This window comes from Seriola aureovittata, chromosome 3 (assembly GCF_021018895.1).
Source record: "Seriola aureovittata isolate HTS-2021-v1 ecotype China chromosome 3, ASM2101889v1, whole genome shotgun sequence".
Lineage (NCBI taxonomy): Eukaryota > Metazoa > Chordata > Actinopteri > Carangiformes > Carangidae > Seriola > Seriola aureovittata.
In genome coordinates this window covers 2975796-3003574 of record NC_079366.1, presented here as the reverse complement: position 1 = coordinate 3003574, position 27779 = coordinate 2975796, and the positions used below count along the sequence as shown (strand labels likewise).

The following is a 27779-nucleotide window of genomic DNA, read 5'->3' as shown; positions in this document are numbered from 1 at the left end:
TCACAGGTGTAATCTGACTGACTTTGAGAGGATCAGGGAGAATGAGATAAACTGCCCAAATCCAGGTGTACAAAGGTTATAGAGACAGACCCAAGAAGACTGGATGCTGTAACTGCTGCTGCTTCTACAAAGTACTGAAGTAACTCGGAATTCTTCTGTGAATGAGACATTTCATTTTTTGATTTTTATCTAACTATGAAAAATGTCAAAAAACACATTTTCACTTTGTCATTGTGGTTTATTGAGTATATATTGATGGGAAAACTCTGAACATGTTAGGAACAAATGATTAGGTTTTATATGCTTGTCCTCAACAACGTATTAGACAGTGTGACAGCAAACAGAAACAGCATGTGGTCTAATCTTCCACAGATACAATAAAGGAAGATGTTTTTAAGAGCCTTTTAACACAATGAAAGAAATCTAAAATAAAAGGTATTACCAGTGATAATTAAAAGAGAATCTGCTGGCTCTGGATTTAAACATTCTTGCTTTCGACCCATCACATATTGCAGTCAGGCATCTCGTCAGTCTTCCTCTGCCTCCCCGATTCGTTCTGCGCTGTTCAGCATTCATTTATTTAATGGAATGACAATCTCACTCTCCTTGGGCGTGAACTCCCTGCCAAGACACAGAGGAAAAAACAAGTTGTCAACAGGAAAAACTGTGTGTGTGTGTGTGTGTGTGTGTGTGTGTGTGTGTGTGTGTGTGTGTGTGTGTGTGTGTGTGTGTGTGTGTGTGTGTGTGTGTGTGTGTGTGTGTGTGTGTGTGTGTGTGAGTGTGAGTGTGTGTGTGTGTGTGTGAGACAACCATAAACCATCACTTGTCCCAACATGTAGTCGCTTCTCTCTCTGTGACTCCTTCCAGGAACTGTCCCAGAATCAGATGTTTCTTTACTTTGCCATTATCATCTGTAGTTGTTAGTTTATTAATACTGAATGTGTCGCGTGTCCAAATAGCACAAAATTATGAGCCCACTGCACTTTGAGTCCCCAGGATAGAGGATGTCATTTTTTTTTATCATGACCCATCAACTATTAATCAGTGTTCATTTTTATGACCCGACCCTTCGATCCATGGATTAACCATAGCGCCAACGGGTCCATGTGTAAACTGATAACTGAGTGTTAATTAGATAAGAAAAAAAGACCATAATAATATATTGATATTGTCTAAGTGTTTTCTTCAGCTGATCTATTCACACAGCCAGGGTAGAGCCTGAAAAGCATTGTTGCAACGACCTCTGTGTGTCTGACCACGCCCATCATCACAGCTGACCACGCCCAACTGTGGCGTACCAGTGATGTACTGTGAAGTGCTGGAGTGATAAGGGCATGGCAGAGCAATCAGCAGAGAGCAGCACAAGCAGAATTATTAGCCATGGTGTAGCTACTCTTCAACCTGCACTAATAAATGTTTTACATTAACAACTATGTGTAAGGCCGGGAACACACGGCCTGCGTCTCACACCTCACGGCTGCATCACATGGTCTAGAGATTTGACGTCTCACCTATTTTTTACGCTTGACCCATCTCCCAGCAGAAATTACGGTGGCTGACAAACGCCCTGCAAGTGGAAGTGGAACACCTTAAGCATAAGCTTAAGCTTCGGCCCAAGACGCCAGACCTGGGGCGCCTTGGTGGCTCACCTGGTAGAGCGCGTACCATTAGGACTCAGTCCTTACTGCAGTTGCCTGCATTCAAATCCAGGCCCTTTGCTGCATGTCATCCCCTCTCTCTCACCCCCAACCTTCCTGTCTCTCTCTCTCTCACTGCTACTCTAATAAAGGCCTAAAAAGCCCAAAAAATGACATTAAAAAAAAAACCTGACCTTTGATGTCAGGGAAAAAAGCTGAGTAAGCTGAGACAGCTCAGCTCCCAGCTGCTGGAGACATCCTGTCCTGCGTCACTGAGGAGCGTCTGTGAATCCCTGATTTTTAAAGGTTTCCACTGGTTTTAATCCCCTGGTGTGTTTGTTATGGAGAGGAGGACACCTCTGTGGATAATTCAGCTGCTGGTAAAAACCTGCTGAACGTCTGCTTCATAAGTTATCAGAGAAACAATCAGAACAAAGGTGACTGCTACTGTTATCTGTGGTGGATCAGATAGAGAGGCGTTGTGTCATAGCTCACCTCTTATTCATCATTCATCTGACTACGACTATGAGTTGTGTCCATGAAAGGCTGTTGTTACCCTATTGCCTTGTTGTTTCCTACTACTGTTTAGTAGTGTTGTTTGGACTTGATAGTTCAGCTAAGTTACAATGGAGGTACAGAAAGATTTTCAGTTATAATTAAGCTTTGATTGCAAGTCTTCAGTGTCAGTGTGCCTCTCATTTCAACAGGACAAAGATGTTTGCTGAGTGATGCTGATTTCTCTGTTCACCTACAACTGCGCTGAATACAAAATGTACCTCCTTAGCCCATTTGAAAAGCATTAAGAAATTAAGGAAATACCTAGAGGATGACAGATGGAAATATTTGATGCAACAAAAGAGGTTAATTACAACATCATCAAAAAACAACAGTGCCTGAAAATCTGTGTGAAGAAAGCAACACACTTTTTGTGTACCAGAGAAAAGCTACTCACCTCGTCTGTACGCCTGCCAGGCTGAGCATTTTTTTGGAGGCCTTCACATCTGGCGTGTCATGGTACTTGTCAGAAAGATAGACCACTTCCTTAATACCTGGATAGACAGAGGGATAACAAAGGGACACAGAAGGCAAGAGTGAAAAATAAAGACAGTTATTAGTCTTCTTAGCAGAGACCTGCTTCATTCCTGGAGAAGCATATGATCAGTGGGAAGGGAGAGGACAGTATGAAGAGTATCTGTATGGCTACATCTGCCCCTTAATCCATCTCCATGTTTTATTCAGAGGAAGGTATTTCACTTAAGGCCAACCAGAACCACCAAATTTAAATACACTGCTCAAAAAAATAGGGGAACACTTAAATCACACATCGGATCTTGATGAAGAAACTATTCAAGTTGAAAATCTTTCCTGATGGACATTGTATAATTTGTTGAGAACAAAATGACACAACAACGGTCAATGGAAACCAAAATCATCAACCCACTGAGGGCTGGATTCACAATCACACCCAACATCAAAGTGAAAAATTGAAATCACAGGCTGATCCAATTTGCGTCAATTTCATTAAGGCAACTCATAATGTGACTCAGTAGTGTGTATGGCCCTGTGTGCCTGTATGCATTCCTGACAACATCTGGACATGCTCCTGATGAGTCGGCAGATGGTGTCCTGGAGGATCTCCTCCCAGACCTGGATCAGGGCATCAGTGAGCTCCTGGACAGTCTGTGGCAGTACTTAGCGGCGTCAGATACGCCGATACATAACGTCCCGTAGGTGCTCAACCAGATTTAGGAACTGCCTACAGACTCTGGCCACATGAGGCCCGGCATTGTCCTGCAGCAGGAGGAACCCAGAGCCCACTGCACCAGCATCAGGTCTGACAATCGCTCTGAGGTTTTCATCCCGATGCCCTTCTTCGGCCCCGTCCAGCTCTCCTATTGTAACGGCCGGTCTCCTGGTATCTTCCCCATCAATCCCAACTTCTTGTAACCGCAGGTATGGATGTGCCATCCTGGAGGAGCTGGACTACCTGTGCAACCTGACAGGCTGCAGGTACCGCCTCATGCTACCAGTAGTGACAAGGACACTAGCAAAACACAGAACTAGAGAAGAATCAGTCAGGAAGGATCAGGAGAGAGCAACTGTCTGTGGACACCACATGTAGAACCATTCCCTTTTTGGGGGTTGTCTTGCTTTTGCCTCCATTGCACCTGTTGTCACTTTCACTTGCACCAAAGCAGGTGAAACTGATTCACAATCACTTGTGCTTCCTAGATGGACAGATTTATATCACTGAAGTTTAACTGACTCAGTGTTCTACTGTGAAGTGTTCCCTTTATGTTTTTGAGCATAGCTACCCGCTGCTCCGGGTGTGTGTGCTCACTGGTCCTACTTTGTGTGCGTGCGTGCATACATGCGTGTGTGTGTGTGTGTGGTCAACACCCACCTGCCTGGATGATGAGCTTGGCGCACTCGTTGCAGGGGAACAAAGTCACATACATGGTGCAGCCTTTCACATCAGCACTGTTCTTGTTCATAATGGCATTCAGCTCTGCATGGCACACTGTGAGACAGAGCATTGAAATGTTCCCCAGTCAATACAAGACACTGCATGTTTTCTTGTTTTAAGTTCAACTAGAATGGCACTTAGAAGAGAACTCAGCAGCATAGTATGGACCACTAATGAATTAGTCTTTGCTCCACACACAGATGCCCTGAAAGTCCAAAAAACCTCCCACACAATGTCACATGATTACTACGGACTTCTGTGGTGTGGTAGAGGAAACTAAGAGCACTTTGTTATTTTGTTGAGTATTCACCTTTTTTTCTTCAAAAGATAAAACCAGAATGATTATTGTCCAAAATGAAAAGAGTGTGTGTGCAGATGCATTCTCACCATACGGGTATTTAGATTCGGGGTCGAGTTTGTTACCATCATTACGTGCCCATGGCAGCTTGCCATCACATCGATTGGGCATACCATTGTAACCAATGCCAACTATCTTATTCTCCTGGTTCACTATACACGCCCCGACCTGCAGAGAGGGACACAGATTGAACAGGCCACTACCTTCAGTAGTATCTCACACAGTAAGGGTGTGGGCATTCTGCTTGCTGTGTGGTCTGTATGTTACACATTCAAACTGCTGGTCTGTGCTCGTTTCTAAGGTTGCTCTAACAGCATCTTCTTATTTTGTTTACTTGCAATGACTGTTTAAAAAAAAAAAAAAAATGCTTTTATGCTAATTTTTCATAAATTGACTGAATGATTTTTTCAATACACACACAGGGAGCTTAGTTTCTTAAATGTTCACATCTGTTTAAATCTATGAGAGTATTAGGAGCATATTGAGGGATTTTTAGAATAAGTCATAATATGATAATAAAGTCCTAATTATATGAGAATAAAATCATAATATTACAAGAATAAAGTCATAATTTAACAATAATAAAGTCATAATATAACAAGAATAAAGTCATAATATTATGAGAGTATAGTTGTCATTTTAAGCTCTGTGTTGTTTTAGAGGGAAATATCAGAAGCTTTAAAATGAGGAAAGTGGAGCATCTTGTGAAGTTCTACTTTAGCAGGGGTTTCACAAATGTGCAGATACTTCATATTCTGGCTCATCATCATCATCAGCAGCAGCAGCATCAGCATCAGCATCAGGACATTGAAAAGCTTGTGAAGAAACTGAGTTTATTCTATTGTTAGACAAACAGCAGCTGCCAGAAGCAGCTCAGGCTGACACTTTCACCCCGTTTATTGGTTGCTGTAATATTCCCCCCAAAAAAGTTTTTCTGAAAGTTTTAAGTTTAAAGCGACATTTTATTGTGACAGGCATCTTGATATGAAACACCTGTCAGGTGGAGGGATTATCCTGGCAAAGGAAAAGTTCTCACTAATGAGGATTTAAACACATATGTGAACAACATCTGAGAGAAATAAGCCTTTTAATGTGCTTAGAAAAAGTTGCACACACACCTACACACACACACACACACACACACACACACAGACACACACACACACACCTGTGTGCTTGGGTCTTTGCTTCTTTTGGCTGACAGAACGGCAGCAGCCATAAAGTAGTCCTCAGGTCCCAGGTAGTTTTCTCTCGCTCTGTTTACACCCATAGAGAGAAACACACAGAAAGATAGAGGATGTAAAGTTTTGTGATCTAAAAGAAAAATCAGTCATCCATGTATAAACGGCTCTGACCTCCTTTCTGTGTATCATTTAGGGGGCATGTTATTTAGCTGCAGGAAATTACATATGCCCCCCTTAGCAGTAGTGTAAAGAAGCTGTTGACGCTGAATGAGTGTGCCTCATGGATGTGTTATAAGAGCAGGATAGGGGGCCACCGCTCTGCCCTGCAGCCAGTTCTCCCAGTGGCCACTCGTGGTATTGCAGCAAAAAAATCGTCCCAAAAAGCAATTTTCCCATAGACCACAGTAGTGAAAGAGACTCCTGTAAAACTGTTGACAGAACACCTCCGGCTCTAAACACAGTCAGTTATTAATCTTTGTATTGGATATTCTTAATCTTTTAATCTTTGTAAAAATTTTCTTTCTGGATGACATCACTGCTGTGCACGTGCATTCCCCCGCGCGGTTGAGCTGTGTCACGGGAACGAGGATGGTTGCTAAGATGACGTAAACGCCGTAAGGATGTAGTTGTGTTAGTCGGAAAGCTGAATTAACGACATAAAGGTGAGTCTTTGTTTTCATACATCAAGACATTTTGATTTTGTGATTTTGGTTGGCAGTTATTGGTCACTTGTCAGCTTTTGTTCTCGAATGTAATTGTTTTTTAATCTATATATTTGCAACACTTTTCTTCAGTGAATTTTCATTTGATAAGTCATTTATCTGATAAGTGATCGATTCTGTGATCTGTGTGCCTGCAGTGTGTCATCCTGACTGAAGTCCACTAACCTGTCTTCCACTCATAACAACCACATTCACTTAGTTTATGGCTTAAATTGTCTCAGTTTGGTAAAGTTTGCCCTCCTGCTGATTCAGAAGTATTATAGTGATCTGCATCATCCTGGTCCTGAGCGAGTCCTTGCAGAGTTGTGAAGGTCATTCTGGATCATTCGTGGGCGAGAGACAGTCCTAAACTACCAAATCAAAAAGTGTAGTGTCGTGTATTTCCATATTTTCCAGACTGGAGGTTTTTCTGCTTTTCTCCGGACTGAGGGTTGTGTGGTTACTGAATGGCTGAATGTGACAAAGGTGCGTTCGAGTTTGACTTCGGCTGACTGCGCCTGACATTTATTTTGACTATCAAGTCATGTTACTTCATGGGCGGAGTATCAAATGACTGCAGTAGGTGATGCCTACCTGAATTCACCAACCCCTTATACTGACACAGTGTAGTGTCAGTACAAGGAGTGTAGTGTATCAAGCTGTTATTTTGGCTCTACTTTGGTTGTCAACGTTAAAATGCAAATGGTTCTTTGAAACAACCTGCTGACTGACTGAAGAACCTGTAGAATAAAGAGATCGTAGAATATGATACACACATAACCCCCCCACCCCCCAGCCCCTTATAAAATAAATTCACTGACTAAAAGCTCTGCCTCAAAGCAAGAGTATTTCATAGAAATGTAGTGAAGTCAATATTTGTCTTTTTAGTGGAGTAAAAGTCAGAAGTTTCCAAAAAAAAATACTCCAGTATAGAACAGATACTGGAAAATAAACTATTTATAAGTACAGTACTCAAGTAAATGTACATGTAAGTAAATTCACTCAGTCTGGTGTTTTAAATATGAATTATTAAATCACTGAACGGAAAATTAATGAGGCAACTAAACAAACGCTGGAGAAATCCAGCAGCATGTGGTACAGAGGAGTTGTTCGTGTCCATTTCATCGCCTGTCTTTACTCCCTCTGAACGAGGATGTGTCTCTCATATTGAATGTAAATGGAGAATTGAAACTAGTTACCTGGTCTGCTGACTTTCTTCCATATTTTCCAGACTGGAGGTTTTTCTGCTTTTCTCCGGACTGAGGGTTGTGTGGTTACTGAATGGCTGAATGTGACAAAGGTGCGTTCGAGTTTGACTTGGGCTGACTGCGCCTGACATTTATTTTGACTATCAAGTCATGTGACTTCATGGGCGGAGTATCAAATGACTGTAGTCTAGGTGATGCCTACCTGAATTCACCAACCCCTTATACTGACACAATGAAAGCTCTCTACGGTAAATCTGGCCAACCTCATCAGCTGGCTTTAAGGAAGTTAGCAAGTGTCCTGGAGACACCTGAAGTCAAATGGGGGGCCTGTTGCAGACCTTGGGCTCCTCATTGTGTGTTCAGTATACAGTATGCTAAACGTTCAATGGCATTCATTATCATTTAAATTAAATCTTTAAAAACAAATCCTTTTGATTAATTTTATCTTTTTCAAATCAAATATCTGGGACAGTGATGTACTTAATGAAAATACCTGGGTTCTGTGACAGCTACGTTTGTGGACATTGAGTTCTGCAGTGTTTGTATTGTATTGACCTCCTCCAGTGCTACACCAAACGCCGAGGAGTATCATCAAGCAGAAATTATAGTTCTTCAGTGAGCTCAACAACAGTCATTTTCTGAGGACTACAAACTACTAGAAGCAGGAAAATCTGTGTCATCTGGGAGACGCTCGCTCACGTTAGCTCCTGAAAAAGACAAGTCCTCTGGGCTCATAAGAGTGGGTGGTCGGCTCAGACGTTTAGAAGGTCTAGACGACTCATGACCTTGCACCCTGTTGTTGGTGATGCTTCACATCCAGTTGCCCGCCTGCTGATTCAGAAGTACTATAGTGATCTGCATCATCCTGGTCCTGAGCGAGTCTTTGCAGAGTTGCGAAGGTCATTCTGGATCATTTGTGGGCGAGAGACAGTCCTAAACTACCAAATCAAAAAGTGTAGTGTCATGTATCAAACTGTTATTTTGGTTCTACTTTGGTTGTCAACATTAAAATGCAAATGGTTCTCTGAAACAACCTGCTGACTGACTGAAGAACCTGTAGAATAAAAAGACTGTAGAATATGATACACAGATAACCCCCCCCCCCCCCAGCCCCTGACATAAGCAGTTCTTTGTACTAGACCAGTGGAGTGTTGGTGCCAACATGGAAATAGTTTTCCTGGCCAGGGGCCAGTTCTTGGTTTGCCGAAACAAGAAAAACTGGTTCCAACTTTGGCACTGGTTCTGCACCAGTGCCAGAACTGCCTTGGTGGCCTCGCCCTCAATTGTGAGGAAATTTAAGCCTTAATAAATTTAAACGACTAAGTTGGCCGATCACATTATGAAATAAATTCACTGACTAAAAGCTCTGCTTCAAAGCAAGAGTACTTCATAGAAATGTAATGGAGTCAAAAGTACAATATTGGTCTTTTTAGTGGAGTAAAAGTCAGAAGTTTCTAAAAAATAAAAAGATACTCCAGTATAGAACAGATACTGGAAAATGTACTATATATAAGTACAGTACTCAAGTAAATGTACTTCGTTACTGTCGACCCCTGACTGTCTCATTCACACACAAAAACAACCCACACCTGTCATTCAACAAGCGAGCTTTATGTGGAACCAGGTACACTTGTTTTCATGAAATAACGATTTAATTTAGCAGACATGGTGACAGGATGAGATGGAGCAGATTCAGTCAGTCTGGTGTTTTAAATATGAATTATTAAATGACTGAACGGAAAATTAATGCGGCAACTTCACAAACGCTGGAGAAATCTAGCAGCATGCGGTACAGAGGAGTTGTTCGTGTCCGTCTCATCGCCTGTCTTTACTTCCTCTGAACGAGGACGTGTCTCTCATATCAAATGTAAATGGAAAATTGAAACTAGTTGCTGGGTTCAGATGATCAGGCCTCTGCGGCTGACTTTCTTCCATATTTTCCAGACTGGAGCTTTTTCTGCTTTTCTCCGGACTGAGGGTTGTGTGGTTACTAAATGGCTGAATGTGACAAAGGTGCGTTCGGGTTTAACTTCGGCTGACTGCGCCTGACAGTCAATTTGAATATCAAGTCATGTGACTTCATTGGCGGAGTATCAAATGACTGCAGTCTAGGTGATGCCTACCTGAAGTTATAGCAAGTAGGAGGAGGGGTTTGCTGTAGGAGGGAGCGGCTTGCAATCGTGTGTCCAGAGACAATAAATGTTCAATGCGACATACATTTCTAGAACAACTCTCAAGTGAATGAAGCTATCGTTCCCCACAAAGTCCTTGATTATGAGCTTGTTCTATTTCATGGCATTTTCTAATTATCTTATCCACAACAGCAACTGCATTTCTTCTGATAACACTGTTCAAATGATTTGTTTGCGTGGCGAATATCCAATGGAAAGCCTCCTCTCTCTTCGTCCAGTTCATTTGGGCCAGTATCCAATGGGAAGCCTCGAATGAACAACGCCATGCACAACAATTCTGATGAGTCAAAATGACTTTTGCAATATCATTAACTTTAATTCTGCCTAGTTAAAGTTATTACAGTTATCTACAATTGTCATTATAGATGTGTCACGACTTGAATATCATTTTCAGTGACATCATTGCAATTACCATTGCAAAAGTAAATTATAGATATCTCTAACTGTCATTTTGAATAGTCAAAATGTATTTATATATATCTTATATATCTGTAATGTTAATTCCGGATAGTCAAATTTAGCCATTAAATGTTAAACCGGCTTGCCATAAGGACCCAGCGCATTGCATTGTTCCTATCATTTTGGAGTTTCTGCAGTCCCTCCTGGATGAGGTTTGTTCTCCCTCTTAATTAAGGGTATATGAGGCTGCTATTTCATGTTGGTATGCTTGGGTTAAAAATGATACAGTGGGGAGCCACAGTATGGAGTCCCTTTTCTTTATAGGGGCTCAGAGGGTGTGTCCCCCAAGTGCTGCATGAGCTCCGGTCTGGGACCTGCCCCTGGTGTTGGATGCTCTATGCTCGACTCCTTTTGAGCCCTTGGCACAGGCGGAGCTGAAGTGGGTGTCTGTTAACGCGGTGTTCCACCTTGCCATTTCTTCAGCCAAGTGTGTGAGTGAACTGCACACTCTGTTAGTGAGTGAATCATGTCTAAGGTGGAACCCAGATGGCTCGGGTGTCACTTTGTGGCCAATTACAGCATTTCTCCCTAAGGTGCTGCCACACTTACACCTCAACAAGCCTATTCAGTTGATACAGTTTGATCCCGCATCGGGGAAAGGGAGAAGTCAAGGTTGCTATGCCCAGTAAGGGTCCTTAGAGCCTATGTTGATGCTACTGCACTTGTAAGGCAGTCTGAACAGCTCTTTGTTTGTTATGATGGCCCCAGACGAGCTCGTGCTGTTTCCAAGCAGCGCCTGTCCCATTGGGTTGTAGATGTGATTGTTGATGCATATAAGGTGAATAATCGCCCTATGTCATCTGGAGTCAAGTGTCATTCTACCAGGAGCGTCTCCACGTCATTGGCAACCCTGAGGGGAGGGCCCCTAGAGGCTAGGTGTGCTACAGCCTCGTGGGCTTCACCAAACACATTCTCTAGCTTCTAAAAGGTGAATATCGCCACCTGGAAATGAAAACTATAGCGTCTGTGTCCATATGTAAAAAAAACAAGAGCTGCCAGAAGGAGGACATCAAATAAATTGCTTTCCCTTAGATAGTGTAATAGAAAAATCACATTCTGCTCTTTATGTTACCTGGTTTGAACTTTATATTTCCTGGCATTGTATAACCCTGAAGGTGAATCTATTCTCACATGTATGCTCCTTATCTAGGTACTGCCTTTACCAACTAGGGAGTAGTTAGTCCCAGAACACGCAGCTGCTTGTTGTTGGCAGTTAGGATGGCACCCAGAATTGTTCACACACACAAATCCTGACCCTGCCTCCTTATTTCTTTTTTCTGTAAAGTTCATGTACACTCTTTGTTCGTTATCAGTCTGCAATTGCACTCTGTTGTGACTAATATACAGAGACAACTTGATCATTTTGTCAACTTTTCATTTTCAGATTTCCATCACAATAGAGATAACCATAAAACAGCTGGGGTGGACAGTAACTAAGTACATTCACTTGAGTCCTGTAGTCCTTGCGTCCTTTTAGTCAATTGAATGAACTGTCTGTTATTCTGGCAGTAAAAGCGCGACAGTTACCGCGCTAACGCTCGGCTTTTATTTTGAAGGATCGCACAACCAAACCGGAAGTATTGTTGGGTTTTTGTGAACTCGCTTTAAGACTGCTGGGCAAATAAGATGGCCACTGAGGATCTGTAGCTCCCGGTCTTATAATACACTCATGGCAGCTTCTAGATACAGAAATGGAAAACTAACATCAGCTCGACACCGTCTTTAAGGCCGATATCCTACGTAAGGGTAAACAGGAACAAGGAGAAGAGAGTAGCCCACCCAGGGGGAGAGCTCCTTCTGCAATACAGACCGCAGCGATGTTAGCATTACCCTAAACCTTTCAGTACCACAGAAAGCATCCAAGACAAACAACGTGACCAGTCCCGAACAGAACGAGACTGCAGAAGGATGTGGCTCCTCAGTCAGTTACGTGGTTCTTATTGCCTCAATAGTCGTTCACAGATTTGTCTGTACATAAGTGTGACACACGTTTCCCCACGACGTCATACAATCTCACAGAAGCTCTTGATCTGTAACTCACGGGTGTTCAACAGGTGGCTCCGTGGCGCAATGGATAGCGCATTGGACTTCTAGTCTGGCTCCTGAGGAGTGATTCAAAGGTTGTGGGTTCGAGTCCCACCGGAGTCGCATTTTTTGTACAGTTTGCCGGCGTGAGTACATGGTCATGTGTGGTGTGTGATTCTGTAACATTAAACCAGTTAACTCGTGTATCACAGTGATTTGTTTTAAATCATGGTTTAAGTAGCAGACGTAAGTTTCGCTCTCCCTCTGTTTTGCTTTATAGGGTGCTATGTGACTTCACACCATCTATGCTTCACACACATGACACACTATCATTTAATGTTTCAATAAATACAAATATAATGCTGAAATAAGTTCTGAACTGAATTAATAGTCAGTTCATAAAATATTTTCATTGATAAATAAAACAACAATTAAACACTAACATAAACAAGAAAATGACAAATTAAATGAATAGATGCTGCCTATTAGTAAAATAGATAACTTAAAGACATTTATTTATTTATTTATTTATTAGACATTTATTAATTTCTGTATTTTTACATTATTAATTTCTGTCTGTTTGTCAGTGATGTTACTGATCTCACTGTGAGGCAGGACTGATTCAGTCACCTACTCGCACAAAGTGTATTTATAGGTATGTTGTAGACATTTATTGTTTGACCAACATTTATTTAGTTATTCATTTAATTATGCATTAAACTACTCAAGTATGTATTTAAGGATTTGATTATGTCTATTATTTATTTATGTATACATTGATTTATAGATTAATCTCCATACTGCAGCCAAAAAAGACAACTTCACGCTCTACAAACAGATGTTTATCCAGGTGTTAATAGAGTTGTTGGTGAGGATTACAGACAGAACGTTTGAAATAAGTGAAGTTACTCTTGTTAGTGTGTCGTACGAAGGTTCAGACGGAGACGTTAGGTACAAACTGGAGACAAGGACTGTTCACTCCAACCACTAGATGGAGGCTGGTTTACAGTCTAATAATCTCCATAAAGAGTCATGGTGAGAGAGTGCAGTGATGAGACGTGGGACATAAGAGACAAGCTCAGTGACACAGCTCAGACAGAGCAGTTTGATACACTGACTGATGGGATCATTTGTTATGGATGAGCTGAGGACATCTGTGGTTTTCCTTCTTCACCTGGCTGCATGTGTTGCTGTAAGAAACTCCTAACTCTCAGCACATCACCATACACTCTGTGATTTATTAACACATTTTGAGATATTTAATTTACAAAACAGAAATGTTACACTACACAGACCTCTCTGTGAACAGGTCAGGGACTTGTTTGGTAAAAAGGAGTTCTGCTGTTAATTTATCTTCATGTCTGTGAGGACTGTTGCATGTGTGTTTGTTTGTGAGACTCAGCCTGTGATAGTTGTTTGTCTCCTCTGTCTGCTCTAGATACTTAGTCTGCTTGTTTTGATCCTGTCCTGATGGTTTGGTTTGGTTCAAATTCAATATTAAAACATGCCTCTGAGACAGTGGGAGAAAACCTTTACCATCATATCTTTTGGTTTTGGTTAAACCTAAAACTACAAGGTTTGTAGATTTCTTTGTATTTTTGTTATATATTCTTTTCTCTTTGAAAAGAAATCCTTCATTTGTTATGACACACTTCACGTTCCTGCTCATCTGAAGGAGAATTTCAGAGGGTTAACTGTTGCATAAAGTTCATTAAGTTTTACAACAAAGCAAAGTCACATTATGTTTCTTCTTTGCATCAGGGCTGCAAGGCTGTAAAGTCCAGTTGTAAAATGTTGTGCATCTTTAACTAAGCTGTAAGCTGTATACTGGCAGGCTGCGTCCACAGTAACCTGGATTTACTCATCCGGTCTGTCTCCGTCCAGGTCCCCGTGCCATGTGAGGTGAAGGTGGTCCGTCTGGAAGCAGAGGTCCAGGACCTGATGAACCTGATCAGCGACCAGCACCGCTACATCCAGGAGCTCCACAACAGCCAGGCCCAGCAGCTGGAGCACATACCCAACTCACACCTGGGCCCCGAGAACCTGCACAGAGGTGGGGCTAGATGTCCATGAGAGACACAGATGTTTGTGAGTGTGTGTCTGTGTGTTTACAGGGTGTCAGACGAGCTGTTGGCGGTCAGCTGCTGCTCTGTGCTACCCACTTCACCATCTGTCCTCAGTGTTAAAGCTCATTAATATTTTCTTTTATTAACATTGGATTAAAGGATCATTTGTGACATAATGAGCCTCAGAGGATTATCACAGCTCTGCAGAGCCTTTCAGCCTGTTTTGGCTCATTGTGTTGTTCTTCCAGCTGTGCTCATATGAACCTTGTTTTGACTGCAGGAGGTCTTTTAACACAAAGCTCTGATAAACCTGCTGAGCAGCAGTCAGACCTGGCCAGAGAGCAGGTGGTGAACACTGTGTTTATCAGCTGAAGGCACAGATATTATCCTGAAGGATGACATACGTTCATCTGGAGGCCTGGATCACGATGCTGTGTGTTTGTGTGTGTGTGTGTGTGTGTGTGGTGTGTGTGTGTGTGTGTGTAGACTGTTCCCAGGTGTTTGCAGATGGTAACGTGGCTAGTGGGCTCTATGTGATCCGGCCAGACGGTTCTCCCACTGCACTTACTGTTTACTGTGACATGAACGATGGAGGAGGATGGACCGTCTTCCAGAGGAGGCGAGACGGCAAGGAGAGCTTCGACAGGTGTGTGTGTGTGTGTGTGTGTGTGTGTGTGTGTCTGTCTGTGTCTGTGTGTGACTGTGTGTGTGTGTGTCAGCTTTACACACATAAACCACCTGATTTTACAAACAAATATGAAATCAGTGTGTGTGTGTGTGTGTGTGTGTGTGTGTGTGTCTGTGTGTGACTGTGTGTCAGCTTTACACACATAAACCATCTGATTTTACAAACAAATATGAAATCAGTGTGTGTGTGTGTGTGTGTGTGTGTGTGTGTGTCTGTACAGAGCATGGGTAGAATACAAGCATGGATTTGGAGACCTGCACTCCCCTGACGGAGAATTCTGGCTGGGCAACGATCCTCTACATTACCTCACCTCCCAGGGTGTGTATACCTGTATATGTGTGTATGTGTGTGTGTGTTAGTGTTACACAGTGGTTGTGTGTGTAACCTTGGCCCTGTTCACATCTGGTATTAACATCTGTCTCAGGTGACCTGATCACAAGTGCTCAGCTCTAAGTTCAGGTGTGAACGCAGCCGAGACGCATTGAAGACACATTTAAGATCCGATCACTCAGACCACATTCAGAGCTGGTCTGGGCCACATGCTTTTAGCAGCGTGAACGTGAATGTGTCCTGGGACTGACGAGCTCTGAAGGACCGCCCACTCTACTGACGTCCTCTGTCTCAGTCTGATTAGTCCCAACACAGTTTCACCATGGAACCAAAATATTTTACTATTTCAACTGGATAAAACCTGATTTCACTGTGAGTTCTCACCCCCTCTGTGCCCGCTCGCTCTCTCTCTCTTTCTCTCACTCACACACACAAAGGCACATTGACAACAGACCTGTCTGTCTGATTGGCCAAAAACAATGACTCATGACTTATGTTTTTACATATAAAGCTTGAAGTGAGATCACAAGTGGTCCCTGGAGACACACGTGGAGACAGGCTGACCACCTGTGATCAGATCACTGAAGACGCATGTTAACACGAGGTCTGAACAGGGCCTTTGTCTTCTAGGAAACTACGATTTGCGGATTAACATGGAGGATTTTGAGGGGAATCAGCGCTACGCAGAGTACAAGAACTTCAAGGTGGACGATGAGAAGGTAAAACAGAGACATGTTGACATGTCACTGAGACTCGTGGTCTGTTTCCAGAGTCAGAGCAAAATCAAGCTGATTCCTTCAATAAAATTCATCAAGTGATCTCTGCTTCTCTTTAGTTCATCTGTTTGAGCTTTATTTAGTTCAATGACAAAAAAAAAGTTGTGACTGTCCCTCTCCTCCTTTCCCATAACTCTAGTGGCCTTATTTAGACTATGTGTGTTCTTTGTATTTCATGACCCTTACTATGGAAACAGCTGCAAGGATGTCTGACTACAGGTCTGCCAGATGTTTCCACTCTGTGTCCTTCTCTTCTTGTCCTCCTCTACTCCTCACTGCTCTTCTCCATCAGTCCTTCTCTCTCTTCTTTCAATCAAACCCTCTCTCTTTTCTCCATCAGTCCCTGTTTTCCCTCCATCAGTCAGATGTGGTGGGGTGGGTGTGGGGGTCAGTGATGCAGTAATGATGAAACACTAATTGTTTTTCTCCGCTACAGGACCAGTACCAGTTACATTTGGAAGAGTTCACTGGGAACGCAGGGGACGCTCTGGCTGATGCTCACACTCTCTTCCCTGGTGGGAAAAAATGGGCCGGTCCTGGTTTGGGGTCAAGCGGGGTCAAGTTCAGCACCTTTGATCAGCCGACCAATGAGACTGACAGACAGTGTGTCAGACTCAGCAAGTCTGGCTGGTGGTTCAGCAGGTAACAGACAGAGTCCAGCTTTGCTCAGTTACTTTGAACGGACGGAGAAAAACAAGATGTTTCACCTGTTCTCTTTACTTCCTCCTCACAGGTGCGACTCGGGGAATCTGAACGGTCATTATTACAAAGGGCCGTACGAAGCCATGACCAATGACGGAGTGGTGTGGTATACGTGGCACGGTTGGTGGTACTCCATCAAATCCGTGGTGATGATGGTACGAGCCGCTGACCTGGAGCATTCACCGTCGGTCATCCCCCCGTCAGTGGGGGCGCCAGGCAGTGCCGATCGCCCTCAGCTGATTGGCTGAAAGAAACACGTGTCATCACTTTCTTACCTGTTTGACTTTGTTCACATCCATTGAAGAACAAAGTGATGAAGTCGGTGTGACCCACTCAGGCGTTTCTTCGCATTCATTTTAATATGTGAAATAAAATATGGCTGCTTTATTCATGTGTCATATTTATTCTGTCCAAAAGAAAACAGAACATGGTACACTGAGGCATTCTGGGTAAATCTGAGGTTCTTCAGGACAAAGTGTGAAACAGGACCAGTGTCTGTCAGACAGGTATGAACTCATCAGTCACCGTCAGCTCTGACTCGTTTCTGTTAGGGCACAAGGTGGTTTGGGGTGGGTGGGGGTGGGGGTGGGTGGAGGGGTATCCCTCTGCTAGGGAAAAAGTAAATGGGGAGGAGGGTGAAAACGGTCCTGGCCAACACCTTCCTTCTTAAGTCAACTGCATATCTAGCTGTGAGACTGTGTCTGAACTGAAGGTGATTACATTCACAGAGTAGATTCAGGTAGAGGTCACATGGAGGAGCAGGTGTCCACTGACCCCTGGTCAGCTCCTCAGGTGAACACAGAGGGACACAACGTTCATCTTCTTCCTCCACAGCAGATCAGTAATCAGTGATTGAGCTTCGCTCTTTGGAACAAACATCCTCTTTAAACCAAGGAGAACCCAGTTGTTTGGGTTTGAAGATGTTAAGATGACGATCTTAACATCTGCAAACCCAAACAACTGTGAGCCAGGTTCCCAGCCACCTCTTCAGAGAGAGGGACTAAAGAACAGGATGATCTGAAACTGTACAATAAAAAACAAAAGTCCGGACAGTCACAATGAGAGCGAGGCTCTATGTACAGACCCTGAGGTGCCTGTTCCCTTTTCTTCAGAACAACAGGGTTTGTTGGTGAAGCAGGCGTTTGGTAGAGACTGATAGAACAAGGCCAGTCCCACGCTCAGACTGAAGTGCATCAGTGCCACTGCAATGTCTGCCACTTTCAAAATAAGTGTCTTTTAATGCAATTCATTCAAAATGTACAAGTTTGTTACGTGATTCATATCCAACAACACTGAAGTCTGAAGTCTGTCTCTGTATGTGGATCTTCATCCATCCAAGGCTTCGAAAGGTGATGAGGAGGTCAGAGGACAGGATAGTGTTTCCCGTGGGGTTATCTGGGTGATAAGGGGGCAGTTGTAGGGAAGGAGGCAGAGTTCCTTGGTGAGTTGAAGGGTGAGGTGGGTGAGAGGCGGCGGGGACTCGCCAGCAGGTCACCATTGTGCAGCTTCCACAGCAGCTCCTCGTTCTCCATGGACAAACGCTTGTTGACCTTGGACTCTTTCTGCAGCGTCTGTTGGAGTATGGCCTGTTCGTTGGACAGCTGCCTGCAGGGGGAGACAGAGAGCTGTAACTGGGGAGACAGAGAGCTGTAACCGGGGGGGACAGAGAGCTGTCTGCAGGGGGAGACAGAGAGCTGTAACTGGGGAGACAGAGAGCTGTAACCAGGGGGGACACAGAGCTGTAACTGGGGAGACAGAGGTATTAAGGGGGGAGAGAGAGAGCTGTAACTGGGGGAGACAGAGCCCACCCCCCCCCCCCCCCCCCCCCCGTGTGCAGGAGTGCTAGGGCCCGATCAATGCTGTAATGATTATTTTCCTTGATAAAAGTAAATAGCCTTTTTGAGGGCGTTGCCATGTTCAAAAACTCATTAAACTTTGCACATGCATCAGGACTGGTGAAAATGTACATGTGATATGGGTCTTGCACATAAGTGTGGCAAAATGGCTCAACAGCACCACCTAGAAAATTTCAGCGAGGCCGTTCTTATAGCCTTGGTTTAACCTACATGTACGAAAATCAGTAGGCACATGTAAGATGCCAAGATGTGCCTCAACAAATCTACATGCCCATATTCAGTGATAGTCACTGAACAGCAGGAAATATCATGTTTTGTACTTTGATTTAAAGGTCTCAGTGGTGTGATGGAGACATGAAGCTGAGACAGATTCACTGGAACAGATGGCAACACCAACGCCTCACCTCCCTCCCACACTCACAGTGTGTGTGTGTGTCAGCGGCAGTACATACTTGGAGAGAGCAGCGTGTTTGTCCATTCTGGCCTTGTAGTCCTCGTTCTCCTGCTGGACCTTCGTGAGACACTCCTCCAGTTTCACATTAGTGTCCACCTGCGACACACACACACACAGTGACAGACAGTCACACACACAGTCTCCTACTCATCCAAACCGGTTTTTGCTCCATAATAAAACAACACAAAGTGAGTGATATAACGTGATATAATTTCCTCGATTATGAGAGAATGAGAAACCTCTGAAACAGCATGTGGACTGCTGTGGTCCAACATGTGATGGAGGCACTGACACTCACCAGTTTGTCCATATCCATCAGCTTCTTCTCCTTCTGGTGCAGCTGGTTGTTCTTGATCTCCAGCACCACCTTCAGACTCTCCAGCTCCTGCTCCAGGTACACTGTGTGAGAGTCCTTCTGCACAAACACACCAACAAACACAAAGTCACCACTGACCACTGCCGCAGCTCTGCAGCTGAAGATCACTGCAGCGGCACAGACAACGAGACAAAGATTTTGTCTGACAGTGACACTGCAGACTGCTGTTGGCTCAAAGTTAGAATGTGTGACTCCTCCACTCCAGCAGGGGGAGCTGGTGTTCAACAGAGAAACCAACACTGAGCTTCACCTCATGATAATGACTAAAAAAAACAGATGAAGCATGTTTGATGGTTTAACTGGAGAAATCAGTGGAGACAAATTTGATGGGAGGGATTACAACATTGCATCTATTACACTCACACCTGTGTTCACAACATCTCTGACAGTGTATTTGTGTTGTGTTACCAGATTCTTGTCGGTCTGTATCCACTTCCTCCTCTCTTCCTCCGCCTGCAGCTTCTCATTCAGAGCCTCCTTCTCTGCTGACAGCTCAGATATTTTCTCCTGGTCAGAGGGAGACACACACACACACACACACACACAGAGGTCAGAGGTCATGAATGAGTGAACACTGTTACAGAAAACAGTAGCGGATAAACTCATCAAATTGCTGCTTCACTGTGGTGATAATGATTTATCAGCTTCCTCATATATTATCATTACTCTGTGATAAAGTTTTCCTTAAAGCCAAAGTGCAGGAAAAAAAAAAGTGTGGTTAGTGAGGAAAAAATCTTTTCTAGCAAACTGGAAAAGTCCAATTAACACACACCAACAGAAACTAACACACTAACATAGTAACACACACAAACACAACAGATGAACGACTCACTGAGAGAGAAGTTTCAGTCTCTGTCAGTGTTTTCTCCAGGTTCTGCAGGTCTGTCTGCTGGATCCTCTTCAGCTCTGCAACACACACACACACACACACACACACACACACACACACAAACACACATCAGCATCAACTCATTTAATGAGAGCCATCAGTCACTTCAGTCAGTGTGGTAAAGTCTAGATTTAAAACACTGAGCTGTGATCGTTGTGTATTTGTGCACCACACACCTTGTATGGACGTCTCATACTGCTGTTTGAGAGACTCCATTTTCTGGCCGTGACTCACTTCCTGGTTCTTCCTCTCCGCTTCCTGTCGGCTCCTCAGCTCCTCCACCTGAAGGATGCAGACACAGTGTGTGCAGGCGTGAGTTTACCGAAACCCAGTAACACAAAGACACAGGTCTGATCCACCACCACTGTTACTGCTGCTTCTTTAGCTCCTGCTGTTGTTCTCAACAGACACATGAGAAGAAGCACTATATCTTGTGTTACTATAGTAGCGCACAGTGTCAGCTCTGATCTTTAGTCTCTGGGCCACAGCGGACTCACAGAGCAGAAAACAAAGTGTAAACTGTGTGTAACCTATCTTATCTCTGCTCACATGTCCCCATGTAAAAGCTAAACACAGTCATGCTGCAGAGATTTTTTTTATGAGCAGCTGCGTAATGTGTGTGTGTGTGTGTGTGTGTTTGTGTGTGTGTGTGTGTGTGTGTGTGTGTGTGTGTGTGTGTGTGTGTGTGCATGCTCTGACCTGCTGTTCCATCAACATGCGGCACTTGTCGGCCTCCTCCTGGTACGTCTGATGGACCTTGTCCCACTCAGTTTGGTAAAAACTCCTCAGTCTGTCACACACAGAAACACAAAAACACCAATCAGCAACATGCGTGGTACCACTGAGGGGGTTATAGTTTTTAAATCTCATCTATGCCAGGCCTAGTGCCAAGCTTATGATGACATCAGCAGAGGTGAAAACACACCTGTCCTCCAGCTGCACCAGCTCCTCCTTGTGCTGCTCCTCCAGCCTCTTCAAAGCCTCCTCCACGCTGACACGCACCTCCTCCTTCTCCTGCCGCAGACGTTCACAGCACTGCGATGACGTGACTGAAGGAGACAGGAGGAGTACATGTTTACATGGTTACAATCCCTGTTCACTAAGAGCTCTGTGTAAACCTTCAGTTTACAGTTCAGTCAATAAACAGCTGCATTGAAAAGTTCAATGAAATCAATTAATGAGGTAAACATCGATGCATGTTTCGATGAAAAGAAGGGAATGTTAGGTCAGAGTTCTAGTTCTAGTTCTGTAGGTTGACACTGAAAGTGGAGGACAGATCAGCTGTTTATAATCTCTCTGCGGGCTCATGTGAAATGAGTGGAGAGCAGCTGTGCAATCAGTTTTCCATCACTGAGCCACGGCTTTCACTATTTGCTGTTTTACTGTTTTAACCATCAGAGTCATGTCTGAACACTCACTGTCTCAACAGGTAATGAGTAACAGATTTATATGTGAGTGTGTGTGTGTGTGTGCATGTGTGTGTGTGTGTGTGTTCTTCAGCATTCCCTGAAAACCACATTCCAGTCTAATTACTCCTGTGGTCGACATGGATCCAACCCCAAGACATCTGTAAGTCAGCTCTGAAGTATGCAGCAGGACTCATTCCTCTCATGGCTGATTCACACTCTCACAAGCACATGCACGCTCCCCTCTCTCCACCAATCATTACGTGCTATTTTGATTTCAGTGCTTCTAGTCTGATCTGGGGTTTGGGGAAAGATCCAGGTAAAGATTGGATCACCTCATCTCTGCCTCTCACTGCTTTCACACATGTTGACACAGTGATGTTTGTGAGAGACAGAGACATACAGATGCCAGCACTGTAAAACTACACTGGACCAAACCCACTCTGAGCACATTGACTGTAATGATCGCAACCATGTGGTAACAGCTGGCTGTAGCTGGGACAGGTGCTGTTTCCCTCTGAATGGAGCTCTGTGGTGCAGGTTTGTGTGTCCGTCACCGTGGTGATGGAGACAACGCCAGCGACAGCTGAGAGCAGCAGCTTCGACACAGGCTGGTTCTTTATTCCTTTATCAGAGCTTGTGTGTGTGTGAGTTTGAGTGTGTGTGTGTGTGTGTGTGTGTGTGTGTGTGTGTGTGTGTGTGTGTGTGTGTAAAGGCATGCCTTCGTGTTGCTATGTACACAGTGTGCATATGAACACAATGTGTATGTCTATCCAGTGAGCCTGTGTGTTACTATGGTGTATTGGAGTGGAGTGTGTGTGTGTGTGTGTGTGTGTGTGTGTGTGCGCGTCACGTATTAAACTAGTTACCAGTATCAGTGAAATTACTAACACGAGTAGACAGGTGCTTAAATGATTCAATTATCATCAAATCTTTTTCAGCCTGTCATGTCTGCACCAGATTTGATTCGGATCCAAACCAGCTGGCAGAGACACTGTCAACTGAAACATGGAGACTGGTACACACATGTTGTTCGTATCAACTACATGTCTCAGAATTAGACTTGTTGAGTTAATGTATAATCTATGAGTCCTTTAGTCCACAGGAACATTTCATAAAAGCACAGGTGTGCTGCGCAGGCGACAGACGTTGGACAGGTTACAGCCTGTGCAGAGCTTCACCTGCTCTGCAGCTGCACCAGTTTTACAATACAAATAATACCACACTTCGAATGGCAGTTGCCCTGTCCTTGATAAGTGTGTCATATGCAAATAGACGAGAGAGAGAGAGAGAGAGAGAGGGAGCGGGAGAGAATGTGCAGGGTATGAACAGGCAGTTGGTATTATTGGAGTGTGTGGAGACGCGTGTGTGTGTTTGTGTGTGTGTGTGTGTGTGTGTGTGGAGGCGTCTCTCACCCAGCTCATCTCGGAGGTTCGTCAGCTCCAGAGACAACTCCTTCTTCTGCTTCAAGGCCTCCTCACGCTGCAGAGAAGAGAAGAGTTCAACCTTCAGTACAGTACAGTACTGTGTCCTTCACTGTTCAGGACACTGGCGTCATACAGCTGCCATCTTCACTTCCTGTCCTCACAGTGGTGATCAGCTGTCAGTGGCTGCGGTGGTTTCAGTCCTAACAGGCGACTGCAGTCTCAGACTTCATAGTTAACAACAAAGGAGTTTTCTACAGGTCAGATGAGGCCGGGTTAAGAACTGATCCTATCCTGTTTATGGACAATCAACCAAACCGTCTGACTGCAAACACCCAGTCCTGAAGAAGAAGCCTCCGAATAAGAATGAACCTAAAACCTGAGACATGACGTCCCTGCAGGACCAGGTACAGCTGTTTTTAAATGTTCTCCATTCATTTCACCCTCTACTATACACATTCAACACATACACACACACACACACACACACACACACACACACACACAGAGCTCAACAACAGGAGCAGCGAAGTTTACAATGGAAATCAGTGTCTCCTGCTTCTTAAACTCATAAAATCCGTGTCTGTCTGTCTTCTGTCTTTGAGCAGAGAGAGTGAAACAAAGTGAAGAGAATATGAGACACTATCAGAGCGCTGAGGGAGAAGCAGTTCAGGCCTGTGACATCCATGATCCACATGAGGCAGGACCAGGTACAAGAGTCTGACCCGACAACCAGCAGCTAAAACACTGTCAAACAAGGTGGAAAATACACTGAGCTAGCTCATCCCTGAGTCCTCCTGAGACCTGATCACAGTCCTGACTGAGGAGGACAGACACACATCTGCAGCAGTGAACACACACCTTGCGTTTCCTCTTGCGGTGGTGCTGGTGGGGCGTCCTGGGCTTTATGTGGGCTTTGCTGGCTGTGGAGCCCATGACTCAGAGAACAAAGACACACACACACACCCACACACACACACTTCAAAAACCTTGTACCTCTCTGGTTTCCTCAGTCTCTCTCTCTCTCTCTCTCTCTCTTTCTCTCTCTCTCCGTCTCTCTTTCTCTGATTCCCTCCTTTTCAAAGTGGACCACACAAACAGCAAACAGATACACATATACACACCCACACACACACACACACGCACATACACACACACACACCCTCTCTCTCTCTGCGCTCCTCCTGAATGGGACTTTCTCTCTCTCTCTTCCTCTGTGTATTACTGCCTGCTCACTCTACCGCTCCTCCCTCCCTCTGTTTCTCCTCCCCCCTGTCTGTATGATGGAGGAATGCGAGTTATTTCAGCACCCCCTTCTTCTCCTTATGTCTTTATTCTTCTCTCAGTCATTTACATAGAACTGGAACATCTGCATTTCTCTGCCCTCTCCAGCTGTTTACCGTTTACACTGAGAGAAAGTTTCTAACAAGCTCAAACTAACGTGTCACAGTACACGTGCATATAAGTTTATATAAAACCCTGTCAGCATTTTGTCATGTGTCAGTTAACTGTTCGTCACAGGTGGAAATCACCAAACAACAAACCAACCACAGAAATGCAATCACTTCGCTTCATTACTGTGACAGAGTGTTGTCTTCCACACTGCTGCTGGAGCATTCAGATAACCCCACCCACCCAAACAACAGCCCCACCCCTGCCCCCAGGAGAGGGCCGTCCTGTATGACGAGCTGATATTCACCTGTCACCTTTCAAGTGTTAGATTAGATACCAGTGGAATCCACGCTTCAGCTAAAAACAAACACCTTATCTCAGACACGCAAACCAGAGAGCTGCTAATCTGCAGCTGCTGCATTCCAACCATGCGCCCCCCCCCCCCACCCCCCACCTTCTCTGGATCCCCCACCCTCTCTTTTGCCACCTCCACCAGGCTGTTCATCTAATCAATAACCAGTCAGCAAGGCTACTGTCCTCCCTGAGCACTATATCAGATGACCGGTTCAAACACAGACACACACACACACACACACACACACACACACACACACACACAAACACACACACACACAGCTGTTGTCTGCCTGCATTTCTCCCCCAGAGGGAAAGTATCTCATTAACTGTAGAATAACTTGTTACAGGCTGTTTTGCCACTCATTTCCCTCCTGCACTAACCTGCACTACTGTTACATCAACATGTACGAACACATCCTCCACAGTGAAGGTGCTGCAGCAGCAGAGAGGGACCCAGTCCCACTACTGTACAAATTATTATTATTATTATTATTATTAATCACTGGGGCATCATCACTGGTCACATGTGCACTGTGGTGATGACAAACACTACCTCTGTGTACTCTGTGTACCTCTGTGTACCTCTGTGTGTACCTCTGTGTACCTCTGTGTACATCTGTGTGTACCTCTGTGTGTACCTCTGTGTGTACCTCTGTGTGTACCTCTGTAAACCTCTGTGTGTACCTCTGTGTACATCTGTGTGTACCTCTGTGTGTACCTCTGTGTACATCTGTGTGTACATCTGTGTACCTCTGTGTACCTCTGTGTGTACCTCTGTGTACATCTGTGTGTACCTCTGTGTGTACCTCTGTATACATCTGTATGTACCTCTGTGTACCTCTGTGTACCTCTGTGTGTACCTCTGTGTGTACCTCTGTAAACCTCTGTGTGTACCACTGTGTACCTCTGTGTATATCTGTGTGTACCTCTGTGTACCTCTGTGTACATCTGTGTGTACCTCTGTGTACCTCTGTGTACATCTGTGTGTACCTCTGTGAACAGGTGCTGGATGACTGTGGCCAGAGCTTCCACTCTCTTGTTCCCCTGAAGCAGCAGCTTCCTCAGCTGGAGGATGGCGTGGTTCTTCTTCTCTGCCTGCTCTTTGCTCTGGTTCTGTTTCGCTGTCCTGTCCGCCACCACAGCCCTGGGTCCGGGTCTGGATGCATTCTGTACACAGGATCCTGTTTTGGGGCTGGATCGTGATCCGGTTGTTGCTTTGAACCCAAGTCCAGAGGCTCCAGTGGTGCTTGATCCAGTGTTGGTGACCTCAGCGACAAGCACTGGGAGAACTGATGTTACTGGTAAATTACCATTGACCAGGTCTGGTACCTGTAAGACAGCAGGTACCTTCAGTATAGACACTTTTTTATCAACAGAAGAAGAAGTCAGTTTCTTGTGATGTCAGAGTTTACAGAGAAACTATCCGTCATATTTCATCATATGAAATATATGTGGATGGATTATTGAGCCTGCAGACTGGACACACAGACAACACAGCTCTGACTTCCTGTCATCGATCAGCATGCGCTGATTCAGGACTGAGCTGCATGTTAAAACCTGGGAGCAGAAGAGTGCGTACCTGGTCAGGTGGAGGCTGCTGCTGGGTCTGCTCACTTCCTCCGGCAGCTGCTGCTACCTGGGAGCTGCTGCTGGTGTTTGTGGGTCTGGCTGGAGTCTCCCGGGACTTGTTTTTGTCCACTGCAAGAGAATGATGAGCTCTCAGTGTGGCAGGTGCAACATTCAACATGGTGTCACACACTCCCCCCGACACACACACACACACACAACACTCAGCCCATAACTAACTGTACACAGGACACAAACACACACACACACACACGTTTGCTCTCATCTGGTACATGAGAATACGCCCTATTGCTGTAGGCTGAGACTGATGCATCATGGGATTGCGCGGTAATGATGGTCAGTGTGTATGTGTGTGTGTGTGTGTGTGCGCACGCGCGCTTGTGTGTGATGGGTCCTGGGTGCATTAAGGAGTACATTACCAGAGACAAAGCAATTAGAGAGAGAGATAAAGAGAGAGAGAGAGAGAGTGAGCAGCACACATCTTCTCTGCTCTGCTGTTATCCACTCCTTCCTGTACACCTCATTATACTCCCCACCCCCCCCAAACAGGGAAAACGCACCACTAAGCCAGTCCATACGGTGGCTGTGAAGTGCAAATCATAACAACAAATAGGAAAACACAACGGCAAATTAAAAAGCACAACAACAAATCCAAAAACACAGCGGCAAATAACAAGAACACAACATACATTATATATATATATATATATAAATATAGTATTTGTTTGTGTTTTCTTAAGTTGCAGTGATTTGAGCTCCCAGGGCCACCATAGATTAAAGCCTTCAGACATCAGCTGTTTTCAAATTAAATTATAAAAAAAAAAAAAATGTTGCATTTTTTTTCAGTTCTCCTTAGAATGTTGTTCTGGTTGAGCTGAAGTCAAACAGGTCTGTGCTCTGTGAGTTAGTGTTGGTGCTCTAATGACTGCCACCTACTGGCAGCCATCGACAGAACATGCTGCTCTGGTTGGTTTAGTTCATCACAGGTGAGGCACAGGACAGGTTCAACTTGATGAGGTGGACTGGGCAGCTGTATGAGAGCGGGGAGGGAACATCATGAGAGTCTCACAGCTGTCATGGACCTGACCTGCCTTTAGATAATGTATGTTATGATTTGGTGCTATACAAATAAAATAAACGAAAGAATTGAACTGAACTGAACTGAACGTATATTAGATTGAGCTGAACTGAACTTTTAACTGCCATTAAAATATATTTATGTTGTCATTATTTATGTGATTTATT

The 27779-nt window shown here is 44.4% G+C and overlaps 3 protein-coding genes and 1 non-coding gene across 7 annotated transcripts in view; 2 read left to right on the top strand and 2 right to left on the bottom strand.

The window, feature by feature from the left end:
• Positions 1–217: 217 nt before the first annotated feature.
• LOC130166439 (deoxycytidylate deaminase-like) lies at positions 218–7694 on the bottom strand. Its single transcript, XM_056372046.1, has 6 exons — positions 7547–7694; positions 5631–5718; positions 4492–4630; positions 4042–4158; positions 2590–2686; positions 218–621 (listed from the first exon to the last, which is right to left on the bottom strand). Exons 1-6 carry the CDS (start codon positions 7684–7686, stop codon positions 573–575), a joined length of 630 nt encoding a protein of 209 aa, XP_056228021.1. The 5' UTR covers positions 7687–7694; the 3' UTR covers positions 218–572.
• fgl1 (fibrinogen-like 1) lies at positions 5824–17180 on the top strand. Of its 3 annotated transcripts, none has more exons than XM_056372044.1 (7): positions 5824–6308; positions 14116–14284; positions 14784–14943; positions 15206–15303; positions 15946–16034; positions 16528–16733; positions 16825–17180. In XM_056372044.1, exons 2-7 carry the CDS (start codon positions 14173–14175, stop codon positions 17039–17041), a joined length of 882 nt encoding a protein of 293 aa, XP_056228019.1. In that variant the 5' UTR covers positions 5824–6308; positions 14116–14172; the 3' UTR covers positions 17042–17180. The 3 variants fall into 3 exon arrangements, with proteins under 3 accessions (XP_056228019.1, XP_056228018.1, XP_056228017.1); XM_056372043.1 differs by lacking the exon at positions 5824–6308 and adding an exon at positions 11817–12377; XM_056372042.1 differs by lacking the exon at positions 5824–6308 and adding an exon at positions 12877–13423.
• On the top strand, positions 12263–12354 carry trnar-ucu (transfer RNA arginine (anticodon UCU)). Its single transcript is given in 2 exon segments — positions 12263–12299; positions 12319–12354. It is a non-coding gene; the product is annotated as a tRNA-Arg (tRNA).
• Positions 17181–17722: 542 nt separating the features above from the next.
• LOC130166434 (protein piccolo-like) overlaps positions 17723–27779 on the bottom strand; it is a 58658-nt gene continuing 48601 nt past the window's right edge. For both annotated transcript variants that reach the window (XM_056372039.1, XM_056372038.1), the window contains exons 8-18: positions 26527–26645; positions 25938–26276; positions 23190–23256; positions 21294–21417; positions 21068–21158; positions 20545–20650; positions 20312–20385; positions 19888–19986; positions 19402–19518; positions 19102–19199; positions 17723–18398 (exon numbers count right to left, since the gene is read on the bottom strand). In XM_056372039.1, coding sequence (XP_056228014.1) covers positions 18185–18398; positions 19102–19199; positions 19402–19518; positions 19888–19986; positions 20312–20385; positions 20545–20650; positions 21068–21158; positions 21294–21417; positions 23190–23256; positions 25938–26276; positions 26527–26645 — 1448 coding nt within the window. In that variant the 3' untranslated portion in view covers positions 17723–18184. The remainder of the gene's footprint in view (positions 18399–19101; positions 19200–19401; positions 19519–19887; positions 19987–20311; positions 20386–20544; positions 20651–21067; positions 21159–21293; positions 21418–23189; positions 23257–25937; positions 26277–26526; positions 26646–27779) is intronic.

What these genes read in the sequence shown, in the direction of transcription:
- LOC130166439 (XM_056372046.1), bottom strand. Translation starts at nt 7,686, where the DNA reads ATGTCAGGCGCAGTCAGCCCAAGTCAAACTCGAACGCACCTTTGTCAC. An exon ending in CGAATCTAAATACCCGTATG is followed by an intron (nt 4,159 to 4,491) that starts GTGAGAATGCAT and finishes TCTGTCTCACAG; the next exon opens with TGTGCCATGCAGAGCTGAAT. An exon ending in CAAGCTCATCATCCAGGCAG is followed by an intron (nt 2,687 to 4,041) that starts GTGGGTGTTGAC and finishes CTGTCTATCCAG; the next exon opens with GTATTAAGGAAGTGGTCTAT.
- fgl1 (XM_056372042.1), top strand. Translation starts at nt 13,352, where the DNA reads ATGGGATCATTTGTTATGGATGAGCTGAGGACATCTGTGGTTTTCCTT. An exon ending in ACCTGGCTGCATGTGTTGCT is followed by an intron (nt 13,424 to 14,115) that starts GTAAGAAACTCC and finishes GTCTCCGTCCAG; the next exon opens with GTCCCCGTGCCATGTGAGGT. An exon ending in GGCAAGGAGAGCTTCGACAG is followed by an intron (nt 14,944 to 15,205) that starts GTGTGTGTGTGT and finishes GTGTCTGTACAG; the next exon opens with AGCATGGGTAGAATACAAGC.